General features: G+C 39.3%; 2 protein-coding genes across 6 annotated transcripts in view; one reads left to right on the top strand and one right to left on the bottom strand.

The window, feature by feature from the left end:
- Nucleotides 1–3,221, top strand: part of SULF2 (sulfatase 2) — a 116,753-nt gene extending 113,532 nt beyond the window's left edge. For all 3 annotated transcript variants that reach the window (XM_037811929.1, XM_037811930.1, XM_037811928.1), the window contains exons 20-21: nt 10–63; nt 1,059–3,221. In XM_037811929.1, the coding sequence (XP_037667857.1) occupies nt 10–63; nt 1,059–1,089 (85 nt within the window). In that variant the 3' untranslated portion in view covers nt 1,090–3,221. The remainder of the gene's footprint in view (nt 1–9; nt 64–1,058) is intronic.
- Nucleotides 2,613–13,338, bottom strand: part of NCOA3 (nuclear receptor coactivator 3) — a 166,669-nt gene continuing 155,943 nt past the window's right edge. For 2 of the 3 annotated variants that reach the window (XM_037811925.1, XM_037811926.1), the window contains exons 18-23: nt 11,297–11,590; nt 10,057–10,161; nt 8,469–8,718; nt 6,909–7,083; nt 6,416–6,557; nt 2,613–6,130 (exon numbers count right to left, since the gene is read on the bottom strand). In XM_037811925.1, the coding sequence (XP_037667853.1) occupies nt 6,119–6,130; nt 6,416–6,557; nt 6,909–7,083; nt 8,469–8,718; nt 10,057–10,161; nt 11,297–11,590 (978 nt within the window). In that variant the 3' untranslated portion in view covers nt 2,613–6,118. The remainder of the gene's footprint in view (nt 6,131–6,415; nt 6,558–6,908; nt 7,084–8,468; nt 8,719–10,056; nt 10,162–11,296; nt 11,591–13,338) is intronic. The other variant, XM_037811927.1, reaches the window with a different exon arrangement.

The raw sequence follows: 13,338 nt of genomic DNA, 5'->3' as shown, positions 1-13,338 counted from the left end.
AAAACTTAGGCAGTTTCAACGTCGAAAGTGGCCAGAAATGAAGAGACCTTCTTCCAAATCACTGTGAGTTGAGGAACCAGTTTACAAACCGAGACCTGGTTCTCATTTCATTTGTTTTGCCAGGGCTGGTCCATATGCATGCCATTTCTCATTCATTACCCCCATGTGTTCCCCTAATGACAGGGGGCACAGAAATGTGAGCACTTCCTGTACTTCATACATTTCATGTTTTAGATTAATACCTTGTCTAATACACTGTTGTTCTTTATATAATATGTGCTCTGTAAACTCAGCCTGTGCCGAGTTTGAGAAGTATTTGAATATTATAATTGCCAGACACCTTGAAGGCTGTGGCTGCAAGTAAAAGTGCAAACCAGTCTATAATGTCGGTAGCAGGGTGGCCTCATTAAATGGTTTCAAATAAAGTCCACACTATAGAAGTTTTATCCCAAAGCCAACAGAAGCTGGCAGGAGATTGAGCGGAGACTGTGGCAACTTGGAAAGTTCATACCTAGTCTAAAGGAAGCAGCTAATCTGTGCCGTGCAGGAATGGGATGCAGTTTGCCAGATTTTCTATTTCATTTAAAAAAAAAAAAAAAAAAAATCCAGAAATACAGATGTGTGAAAACTTAAATATCTGCAACTAATTTGACATTAAGATACCGTGGGCAAAAAGCCCTTGGCGAGCTGACATTTACAACCTCTGGTCTACCAATTTATCTATATGCATATAAACCTATGTGGCTTTAAGAGGACAATAAAAATGGGCCAGCTAAACATTTCTTTGGTGCTCCCAAGATTACAGCACAGACGCTTTACATCTCACGTTCTCCTTGGCCACTATTCCATCCAGGTGCTTGGATGCCATCTTTGCCAGCCACTGAGCAAAGATCAGCATCTGAAAATTTAAAAGATTAGGTGGTAGCAAGTCCTTTATGAATGACCTAGAAATAGCAGCCACATCCTTGAAGCAAAGCTCATTCGGCTATAGGACTGATTAAGAAATCCTTATGCAACAAGATAACCAAATAATAAGATGAGTTTGCTTTGTTCTACAGGGGTCAACTATGGGAAGGCTGGGAAGGTTAAGCACCACCAAAGATGGACCTTCAAAAACAGAAAGGCATCATCTGACTAGAAAGTGAGGTTCATCGTATAGTATAGATACTGAAAAACCACGTATTGAAGATTTCAAGCAGATCTGTGCCGTCAGCCAGGAGGCCTGAGACAGAACTTGCATTCAGTCAACATGGCAAATTCTGGAGGATAACCATCAGGAATAGATACTTCAGGAAGCCCATGTTTGCACCTGCTTTTGCTTTGGATTATACCTCACCAGCTGCACAAAATGTATTTTCATATCAAAAAGTCACCACTAAACCTCCCTGAGAGGCTCACAAGGAAAAGAGAACAGAGAGAAATAGTTTCTTGAAAATTTCCCCCCAAGGGTGAACATCACTGGAAATTTTTTACATCATAGGGGAAAAACAATCCTGTTTAAACTCTATTCTTCTGCCTCGTCACAAAGAAAGAACTTAGAAGCAGGACAGAAGCAACTTACAGATGCTAAAAACAGCACAGAGATCCTGACAACGCATCAATAACACAAAAAAGTGACCATTTACCTAGCACTATAACCCTGGTTGCCTCTGAAGAAAATGACATCACTGTATATATGTGACCATTTACATGTAACCAGAGTGGGAACTTGTAGGGGAATGTGACTAAGAAAACCCATCTTTCAAGAGTGGTGGTGTCAATAAATGCTCTGTGGCCAGTGTAAAAAGAAAACCCCTTGCAGCTGTGGACATTTCTGTTCCTGCCCAGATACCATTTTCCTCAGTATTCCTTTGTCATCTGTCCCAGAATTGATGTATTTTTAAAATACTGAAAAGAAATGACGTTGATGTATATCGCAAGTTTTAATGAAATTGTATTTGTAAAGAAATTCTGTAGTATAAGTATTGTGATACAATGTTCAAAACCCCCACCCAAAGATCAGCAGTTGGTATGAAGTTTGCTTTGACATTTTGTAAAAAGCCAATCTTGGAGTTTTTTGGTGTGTTTGGTAAAAGAAAAAAAAATCTTCAAGATACTACCGGTCAACATCTTTTTGACAGGAGATGCCTTGGTTTTAGAGGACTTTTTAAAGGGAGACTTGATGGTTGTAAATTGATGACTAAAATTTAACATATTTCAGGGACCTGACAAGTAAGTTCCATATTTCACCGGGTTTAGGACTTCACTTTTTAAAAATAATAATCAACTGCAAAAGAATTCACCTTATCTCATCCCTTTTTTATGTACCAGATAGTCTTGGGGGGTCAGACTTCTACAATGGGAGAAGTGGGAGGAGCCTCAGCCATCACCCGGCCAACCTACTTCTCATGTAACAGATGATGGAGCTAACCCCTAAGCACTCACATTTTATAAAAACAGTCCTATGCTTTTCAATAAGCCAAGGATCCCCAGTAAAAATAAGTCTTTTAATCTCATAGGAACTGCTACCATTATTTCAAATAGGCTTCTTTAAGCCTTGTCTTTTACCCTTAATCCAACAGGGATTTTAAATTTAGAAAAGAAAAGGAGGGGTGGAAAAAAGCAAGCTCTTGGAGGCTCCAATTTTAAATAGAAACCTTTATTTACATGACATCCAAAATGATAAGCAAAGCAGTCATAGCTTACCACCCAACAAGCTCATAAATTATCCCATGTGGTTTCGATTCTTTGCAATATAAAGAATGATTTAGATTTTTTAAGCAACATTTAATGTAAACTTGACTGAAATTGAATTCATTCTCAATACTAAAAGTCAACTCCTGAGAATTTAAATATTGCTCTCAGAATGACATTTCTATCTTCTTCAAAATCCCACATATTGGCGAGAAAAAAAAAGGAAAAAAATGCCCTGCTTATTATTAGCTTGCCTAGGAAAACAGCTCTTGTTCCCTTGCAGCAGAGGGGAAATTACATCAATCCTAAAGGTTTCCCTTCTACAAATTTTCCACTTATGAACAAAACTCATGGCTCCTGCAAATGGAAAAGGAACTGGTCAGGCATACAGGTAACTAGCAACCCACTCTGTTCACTTTCCAGCTGCACCTACTTCTGGACTGAAGAAATTCTAGGATACCAAACCAAGTATCTCCTGTAAAGCCCCACCGTCTATACCCCAATTCACCTTAGATATTAAATACTGATAAACTAAATAGTACAGTTTACTGATATTTACACCTTTCAATCCAGATCCACGATTTAGAAAAGTGGTGTCATAATAGGAACATTAACAATGCAATTGCTATTTGTTTTTTGAAGACACATGTATCTCCTTTATATCATTTTGATCTTTATAAAATATATATTTATATTTATATATCTTTGGATTCAGCAAAAAGTAGATACTGGAAATATCCCACATTCTAAAAGCAGATGAAAAGAAAGAATACTTACACTGTTCACCCAATAGATATCAAGGTTTAGAAAAGGGGCTGGGGCTGGGTAAGAGGGAAGGTAGGCAACAGGTATAAAAAGAGAATTATTCAAAAAAGATAAAAGGACAATAAAGGTAAAAACAAATTACCTCAAGGACTGCACCTATTAAAATCAAAATCTTAAGTCTGCCCCAATAAAATGAACAAGTAGAAAATATAAAAACTTATAAACAACTTTTTTCTCATATAAAAAGGGGATGCTGCCTTCCAGTTAGTCCTAACTCCACGCTGAGGAAAAGAATCACAAAACTTTTTTCATCTTGTTTTGTTTTTAATAATTTTTAAAAGTCAAGAAAGGTAAGAGCACCATTCTACTTCTCCCCACACACACACATGACTTAAGCAAGGAAGGTTCACGTACACCTGACACAACCGTGCCTAAAAAGAGATTCAGCTATGCCTCTGTCTCCAAAGAAAGGCAGAATACACTATGATGGAAGTTTATGGATTTACAATCTTAAATTTATTTTTAACCTTTCAGATGGAAGGTAGGAAGGTCAAACTCATAATTATCTATATACTTGGGGAAAAAACCCACTCTAGTGGTGATTCTAGAAATACTGGGTTTCACTTATTCATAAGCAAATCAAAGAAATGACATGATCTTACCTTCAGAGACTTCTAGAAATATTGGCTAGACATGTTTGAAATTTAAAAAAAAACTAAAAACAAAAACAAAAACAAAACCCACTAACAGGCTCTCAATTCTTTGCCAGAAAGTGACACCAAGGCTAGCAGAGACTTTTCAAATCTATAGATATTCCAAAAACCCAATGTTACTCTCATTCAACTGTTTGAACCTAATAAGTAATCCCTACTACTACCACCTGACTTGAAAATGTGCCAAGGAGTGGCAATAACAGAAAGTGGCAGGTGTGGGGAGAGACTGGGAGTACAAGGTGCTCAGACTGTGGCTCTGAATCACAGCAAAACTGGCTTGTTTTGGGTACTGAGCTCCTTAGGAAATAATCATGACACTACTCTAATTCACAGGGACTTGGTGAAAATATCAAACTAGCAGAAGGACAAAACAGCTGAGCAGATGTAAGAAACCACATCCAAGGATTCTATTCTTGAGATCTCAATGTGGGATTCAGCAACAAAAATTTTAAAAGCACTCCTAAAATAGATGAAAAGGCAACATAATTTAAAAATGAAAAGAACAAATGAATTGCTGTCGTTTTTTAGAGACCACTAAAATGCCAAAACATTTTTTTAAATCAAATTGCTTGATTTTTTAAAAATTCCTGATTTCTTTTTTTTTTTAGGAAGTTTACCTCCCCAGTTTCTATCCTTTCCCCCCAAAATTAACAAAGTGCTTTGTTCTGGCAAAGAAATGAAAAAAAAAAATTTTAAACTGCCTACATCCTAACAAACAGTATCTTTTTAATAAAAGGTGGGGGATGGGGGGTAGATTAAGAGATTGAGGAAAACAAGACATGTAAAACTAAGGGGAAGGGGAAAGCTGTGGACCACTGTCCCCTTCCCGGACCGCTAAATTCAGGACATGTCTCTTCTGTTTGTAACCTTACCACACTGAGCTTACCAAAGTCAACATTGTTAAATATTTACCTTCACAAACTCTGCAAAAATGAGTTGTTCTGACCTACAAAAAAGGTATGTACATATTTTACATAATACAGTATCTTAAAGGTCATATTTACAAAAAAAAAATTCTATTCACAGAAACACTGCAAAATTCTGATTCAGAATGCAGTACCTGGCCTTGGATTTTTTGAAGTTTATTTTCAAAAAGCATTATTGCTCTACCATATAGGCAAAGGGTGACACCATTACTTTTTTTAAAAATTAGTTCTTGTCCAAAAGATTAGTTTAGACAAAAACCAGGAATGTGGTTCACCATTCCTTAAGACCTCAAGAATATTGCATTTATCCATTACCTTTTAAATAAAGTGCACTCAGCTGCACACTAGCATGTGAAAGATTAGCTACTGCTGCAATTCAATACTGTCATCTCATTTTCCCTTCCACAAAGCCACCTGACATCAGTGACCATTCTTGGAGGTGAAGTATTACAGGACATTAGAGGCAAGTGAGTCCTAGTTGGGAGAAAGCCTGGGACAACAAAGAGTAGGGACTCAGCAACTTAACTCTATAATTAAAGAATAAGAACTCAGAAACACCAATTCCTCTTGGAAAAAAGTTCAACCTAGGACTACCTGGTGGTGACAGAAACATTTGAAGGCTAAGACTGCTCTTTGTCCAACACTGCAATGAGAAAAACTGGAAGTTCTAATTAGATCTGATAACTCCAATGTTCTCTGGCCTAACTACATTAGAGAGACTTTGGATAACAAGGCAAAAAGAAGTAACACAGAAGAGTCTCATGATAAGTAACACTCCATATCTCCAGAATCACATCCCTAAAAGGCAGAACACCAAAAGTATTTGTCTTGTTTGAACACCATGATACAAAGAAGAAGAAAAAAAAAATACAGGTAGATATTGCGCTTCAGCTTACAATCCAGTCCTGCTCAAATGACCTCAGATGCAAAGCTCGTCCTTTCTTCAGAGGTGGAGGCCTGGACAATGATTCTTTACCTCCCAAAATCCTAGTGCAATGTCATTTGTACAGTGATTTCCTTGGAGTCCCTGGTGTGGAAAGGTCAGCAGTACTTCTGTTGGCAACCACAAGAAACATGAGTATACCACGTGCTTAGCACAACAGAAAAAAAACCCATATCTACACTCATGGCTGTGTGGCTTGGACTGATTCAGATTCCTTAGATCCCATGTTATGAAAAGTATATGATCCAGTCCCCTCAAATCAAAAGTGTTTTAAGTGACTATAATTTTAAGTTATACATCCAGGTTAAACATCTATCTAGGACCTTTAGATGACGATTTGGTTCTCTCCAGAAAACAGGGAAAACCTTTGTAAAGGTAAGGAATGGAGCCCATACCTGGTCGGGACCCATGGGCATGCCAGCCATGGGCATGGAGCTCATACTCATCTGCCCCATGTGGCCACTGCTGCCATTCATGTGCACCATGTTGTAAGCTGCAGGGTTCCCCTGGTGGGCAAACTGCTGCTGGGAAAAGGAGCTGTAAAGAAAGAGGGAAATTACATCTGGAGACTTTAGCAACATGGGGAATGCACACAGAGACTATCTTGATTTTGTGACATGCAGCTTTAGTCAAGCAGGGAGCACTAGAGAAAACTCCCAGACAGCCTAGTTCCTTATTTCACAGCTGTCTATATTCACAACCCTGATGGGCGTATGCATGGTATGAAAGATGCTCAAAATGGACAAGCCAAGTAACACATTCTCTATTATGAACTCAGGCCTTTAGACCTCTCCATCCAAAGAGACTTGACTGAAAAATACAAAGAGAGAAACCTGGCAAACTTTTGGCACAAGGGTGTGAATGACTTTTGAAGTCACTGCTCTTCACCTGTTCCTGGCCAGGTTTCCTGATGGCCAGCCCTTCATTTCTGGGGACTGATACACTGGTGCAGTCTGGGGATGCTGTATCATGGGACTCTGGGAGGGACCCATTCTTGATGACATCAGTGCATTGGGAGGACTAGGCACTCGACCAAAGGCTGGATCTGGTTGTTGTCCCATTCCTTTAAAAAAAAAAAGGGGGGGGGGGGATAAAAAGAAATTACAACACATTTACAACACTGCTCAAATGCTACCTCCTCAGAATATCAGCTTTCTGCCATAGTTTTTCTTTTTTCTTTGTAATGTAAACCATGAACTACAGTTGATAGTACAATTAAATAATATTCTTTCATTAATTGTAACAAATGTACCACACTAATGCAAGGTTTTAATAAGGGGGTATTGAGAACTCATGTGCCTTGCCACGTGCCAGAAGGGCCAAGGCTTGCTGGCAGCCTATCTTCAGGAAGAAAACATTGCCTTGGTGATACCTTGATTTGGACATTTTCTCAGCCTCAAAACCATGAGCAAATAAAATCTTGTTGTTTATCCCAACCAATTTCATGGTATATGCTTTGCACAGCCTAGGAATGTAAAACAATATACACATTTCTCTGTAGAAACTTTGAAGATAAGGATGTAGATCTGTTTCTGATGTTAGAACATGGGTGAAAACCTGAAACATATTTTCCCCAACACTCAACCTAAAGCTTATTATATGGATCAGTCATTCTCTCATATATTTTGGACTTATCTTAGCATTTCTGGACTAACATCAATTTATCTTCTACATGGTTTTTCTGCAAACCTGCTTCTCTAATTAAAAAAAAAAAAAAAAAAAAAAGTGACGGGAAAGTGGTAAATATAAGACATAAAATGCTACATGATGCTGCCTCCCAAGTACTGTTTCCCCCAAGATGCCAACTAGGTAACGGGTTTACTACAGAAAGGCACGCTGTACAGATCACTTTAAGAGTAGCCACCTCACAGGGCTTTCCCTTCCAAAGGGACTCTACATCACACCACCCTTTAGAGGCAGAGGAGCTACTGCCTCCTCTGGCAAGGTTACATCCTAAATATCTCCCCAATAAACCCCCCACCCACCATGTTCCCAGAACCTCTCAAAGGCAGAATTGAAGAGGTAGATGTATTATTGTAATTGATAACAATTCCAAGTCACTGAGAAAAATGACATAAAATCCCATACTTCATTCTTCTGACTTGACAAAGTTATCAGAGATTTTAGAGTTCTACTATACTGGGGGACATAAGAAAGTAAAGAAAGAAAGGGAGGGGGAGCTTCTTCCATGGGTTGGGGAGGGAATTGCTGGAAAAAAAAAGGTCTGTAAAAATTCAACTGTGATAGACCATATCCACCTCAATTACCTGCAATACAGTAGACAATTTTTTCCTCCATTATTTGCAATTAACTTCACTTACGTTGTGGAATAGCAAGAGGGAGTTAATTGCATTTTTGTTTGTTTGTTGTTAAGGTACAACAGATGCAGTGAACTTACATCCTTAATAATGTTACTTTGGGGAAGGCATATTTTCACTGTCAAATTACCATAATTTGGTGGGTATGGAAATTGCTGAGGTGGAGCCTGTGGCATTGCAGGTCCGGCCAAAACCCCATCCATGCTGGGAGAAGCAGTCACATTAGGGGGTGGGCTGAAGGCCTGGGTCTGCGGCGGCGGCGGCTGCTGCTGCTGCTGCTGCTGCTGCTGCATCATCATCGCCACCCTCTGCTGCCGGAAGTGATGACTCAGCAGCTCTCTGCTACTCTGGGCAACCATCTGGGCATTAAGAAAGCCCTGCTAATACCCAGAAAGAAAACAATTACACACACAGAGCAAGAGCCAGCCAAGTTCATTCACATGGTAACCCACAATACATTAGATACCACACAGAGAAAAAACACACAGTGCCTTTCCTTGTAAATAAGGGAAGGAGGAAAACACACAATCCTCTTTTGGTAAAGGCCTTCTGGCAATTTGGGGAAGGGTGGTTGAAGAAGAGGGACCTGGAAATTATTCAAGGCTAGGAGACAAACTGAATAAAAGCAGACAAGCTGTCAAGCTCTAAAATATTCAGAAAACCCTCCTCAAAGTGTGAGAATATTTAGAGGTAGAATCTGAGGACAAAGTATTCAGGAGCTAAGAAATAAAACTACAAGAAAAAGGGTAGTATTGAGAGTGGGGAAAGGGGGCCTCAACAAGAATGGAAACATAAAAAGGATTGGGTTAGACTCAGACAAGCAGGAAACCACCCCAGAAGGTCTTACAGTCTCTTTCGATCTTCTGAAAAGAGAGGTGAAGGGCAATGAGAAGCTGTTTGGCAGTTACAGAAGTGGCATGATTAAAGCAATAGAACAAAGAAGATGGTTTTGGCTGTACTAGCTGGGAGAGGTCATCTCTGAGAAGCAAACTTTAATCATCTTTTTAGAGGGCATCATAGCTCAGTTTATACAGGATGTCTGATTATCAAGAAAATATTGATATCAGCCCTTCCAAGTAAGCATAAGACAGTAAAAATTAGGCACTTCTCCGTGGTTTGGTCAACAATTATTATGAACAATATTTCTAGCAACAGTGCAGGACTTCCTTGTACTCATCTGCCTTGTACACTTTAAAAAAATACCTTGCCACAGTCTCTACCTCCACCTGGAGGTAGAGAACTTTAATATCATCCCTCCCACTATGGGAAACAGGTCACTTCAAAGATTGTCACTGAGGGTAGGATTATGTATTATTTATTTTCTTCTTTATACTTCATATAATTTCAAAATTTTATCCAGTGAATATTTCATAATCCATGAAAACAGAAAAGTTTATGGGTTTATTATTTTCACATTCTTATAAAGTCATAAGAGCTTTTCTCATAACATAGTAAATGAACACAAAGGCAATTAATTAGAAAACTACTAATAGTGGCTATAATGAAGGCAACTCCCCCTCCTCTGTTTCCTCTTCATCATCAGGAAGAGAGAAGTACTGAAGAGAGAAAGTGTGACAGGACTGTGGAACTATTTCTTACACAAAACACTCAAGATGACTTTATTTACTGAATAAACATTTGCTAGGAGCCAAGCACGGGCCAGGCCCTGTGCTGGGTACTGGGGGTGCCAGTGAACCAGGAAGGCTGGTTATCCTCACCTGTGGGTTCACCTGGGGCTGCATCGTGGGCCTCATCACCGCAGCAGCACCAGTAGGGGGGCTTTCCACTTTCATTTCAAGCGCCTGGCGGCTCTGATTCAAAAACTGAAGAGAAACCGGCTGGTTACAATGCAAGCAGAGCACACCAGTGTGCCCAAAATAGCTTCCCCAATCCTCAGCACCACCCAATGAAGTCATGATGGTATCTCCAAACCCACTGACCTGGTTAAGTCACCAGCTATAAACATCTAAATTTAACTGGTACACTTTTACACTTCAAAAAGGTTAAAGCTAAAAAGCCCTTGGCGAGCATATGAAGTTTTACTGTTTGGCACTAGGAGGAAAAGTAACTATGCAATTTTGCAGCCTATATAGAGAGGAACTCAAAGGATTTATAAAGTCAGATTTTCCCTCAGAATATTCAGGCACTTGGGAAAACTGCCTTAACTTGATCAGAGTAACACTGAATAAACTACCTCTTCTAATCCATTTTCCTCAGTAACCTTTAGTGGAAAGAAATGGTAAAGAGTAAAATGATACTATGAATGCATTAACACGGTTGTCCTGCATGCCCAACCTGACTTTTAGGAATATTCGTGTGCTGGAAAAGTCTCGGGCTCATACAATTCTAAACACCTGCCCTTGTCTGATTATATTTAATAACTCAGCACACTCAAAATACAAACAATATAAATAATTACATTTTAAAAGATTTGTTGGAGATTAAAGAAACAATTAAAAACATAGAAGTTGTATCTTGGAATTAAAAGAGAGGCCAAGTTTTATAAAACATCTAGAAAGCAGAGATTCCATAAAAAATGCTGATATCAAGGTTTAAATATTTGACTATCAATATTAAGGACATGGAAAAAAATAGAAATTACCTACCTTTTAAGACCACAAAGTTATCAAAAAATGCTTTTCTCTTTCCCCCCAGGAACAATCCTCTCTGAAATTTTTACTTTTTAGTGTGTATAATGGAATATTCTTACAGAAATGTACTCAGTATAATGACTGTCCTTTAACAAGAAGCCATCTGTATAAATAAAATTTTACAGAGAAGTGAAAACAAAAGGAATTACTTTAGTTGAGGAGAGATTAAGAAGAACTGGTGCTGGGCCTGCCTGAACCCTCCAAGTCTCCACAAGAGCTCTGAGGAGTACAGACGGAAAACAAACTGAAGAAGGGGAGGCCAAAAGAAAAACCACTAGAGGCCGAAGCAGAGCACGTGACTGATTACCTGCTGACCCTGTAGCCTCTGCTGAAGCTGCATTCTAAGTTGTTTGGGGGTGTTTGTCCGGGGTCTCATGATGTTGGCCCTGGGGTGCATTCCTTGGAGAGGAAAATTGCCTTGCTGATTCATGTGATTCATCATGGAGTTAAAAGATGGTGACTGTCCCTGAAGATTAAAGCCTCCTTGCATTGAAGGTCCCTGTGCTGGGTACGTCTGCCCATATAATGCTGCCTTCTGATCCATTATCACTGCTGCTTCCTGGCCTTGGAAAGCTTCCTGTTTGGGCTCCAAAGCTTGTCCCTTAAACATCAAACACATAGAAGAACAGTGAAGTACATCTGGGAAAGCAAGAAAAATCAAATGTTCTAAAGAAGGTGAAAATAAAGTCTCTTTAGGTGAACAATGATGTTGCAGAACTCCAAAAGCAAAATCAAGTTTACTGCATGAGAACATGGAACATAACCCTATCTTTCCACAGCTGTATTCTAGTACCTAGCATCGGGAATCACACATACAGACACTCAAATATTTTCTGAGTCAAATATCTAAAATGTATTATGTACCTGGAAAAATACTCTCTGTTCCTGAACCAACATAAACTTCCCAAGCCAAATATAAAATCCAAAATCAATTAAAATCATTGTTATCAATAGAAGTCTCATGTAATTTGTATAAGAATGTTTTTAAAGGTGGTAGAGACAGGAAAATCAACAAAAGCTCCCATCCCCTAAAGTGTATTTACTGTATCAAAATCTAAAGGTCACCATCCACCACTAGTGAAACATTTGTGGAGCGGGGAGGGGGAGATCCATTAATTGAACAAATATTTATTAAGTGCCTATTATGTGACAGGCATCACTTCTCTACATGCCAAGGACGTGTACAAACTAATGACCAGCAGGTGAAGGAAAAAGAAGTAAAAATAAATAATGTACAGAAGGCAGAAGACCCTGCAATGCTAAGATAAATAGCCTGCCAGACACCGCATTCATCTTGATCTTCCTGTCCCTGGGAATGGAATGACAATCGGGCAGTCAACACTCTTAACAATTCTTACTCTACGGTACTTACTCTACAGTTCTCCATACACCAGACTCTTGTTTCTCTTCCACATCTTGTTTTCTCTCACATCTCTGACCTATGCTTGGATTAATGTTAAGAGTTCATCAGGAGTCATTCCTAAACCTCACCTTTCCTTTTGTTGCACTTTCTACTTAGGTGCTCTCTACTCATACACTGTTTGGTGAAAACTGTCAAATTTTATCTCCAGCTGATACTTCTTTGAACTCTAATTTTGCTTATGCAATTAGATGTCTCAGATATCTTAAACTTAACAGGTGGAAAACAGAAGTTGTGATTCCCAAGAGCCCCCCTGCCCACCCCGCCCCACCTTACCCCACCCCACCCCACCCCACCCCACCAGCCTGGTTCTCCTCTCTCCTTCCCTGCATCGCCATACCTGACACCACCATTCAGCCCAGAGCTAAGCCAGCAATCCTGATTCTTCACATTCTCCCTTTCCAAGCAAGCACATGCACGCACACACACTCTACCAAGTCCTGTCAGTTGCTCCTCACTGACATATCATATACATCATTTTTCCATTCCATTGCCATAATCCTGTTCCAAGATACCTCTTGGACTCTTAAACTAACTTGCTTCTGTGCTCTGACTTTATCTCATCCCACAAATTTCTTCTCCAATCTGAGGTATCTTTTTACAAAGTAAATCAGACTTCAAATTAAGCACAGCAGATTGATCATACATGTTTACCTCCTTTCTCTTGCAAACCCCCTACTAAAATGATGTAAAAGAATAAAAAAGGTAGTATTTATCAACAAAACAAAGAATAAGAAAGGCTATTAGAGCAAACCTTTCAAAAGGCATCTGGAAGACAGAAAGTGAATGGAGGAGTGGTAATCAGCTCAACAGAGCAGAGAAACTTGGGTGTAGCCACCTAGAGAAGAAAAGGCACATGAGAACTGAGCACATTTATCCCAAAAAACCAACTTAGCTGGGGGATGAGAGAGGACCAAGCAAAATGTGGA

This window comes from Choloepus didactylus, chromosome 19 (assembly GCF_015220235.1).
Source record: "Choloepus didactylus isolate mChoDid1 chromosome 19, mChoDid1.pri, whole genome shotgun sequence".
In the NCBI taxonomy this organism is placed as follows: Eukaryota; Metazoa; Chordata; class Mammalia; order Pilosa; family Megalonychidae; genus Choloepus; species Choloepus didactylus.
This window is presented reverse-complemented; position numbering and strand designations above follow the sequence as displayed.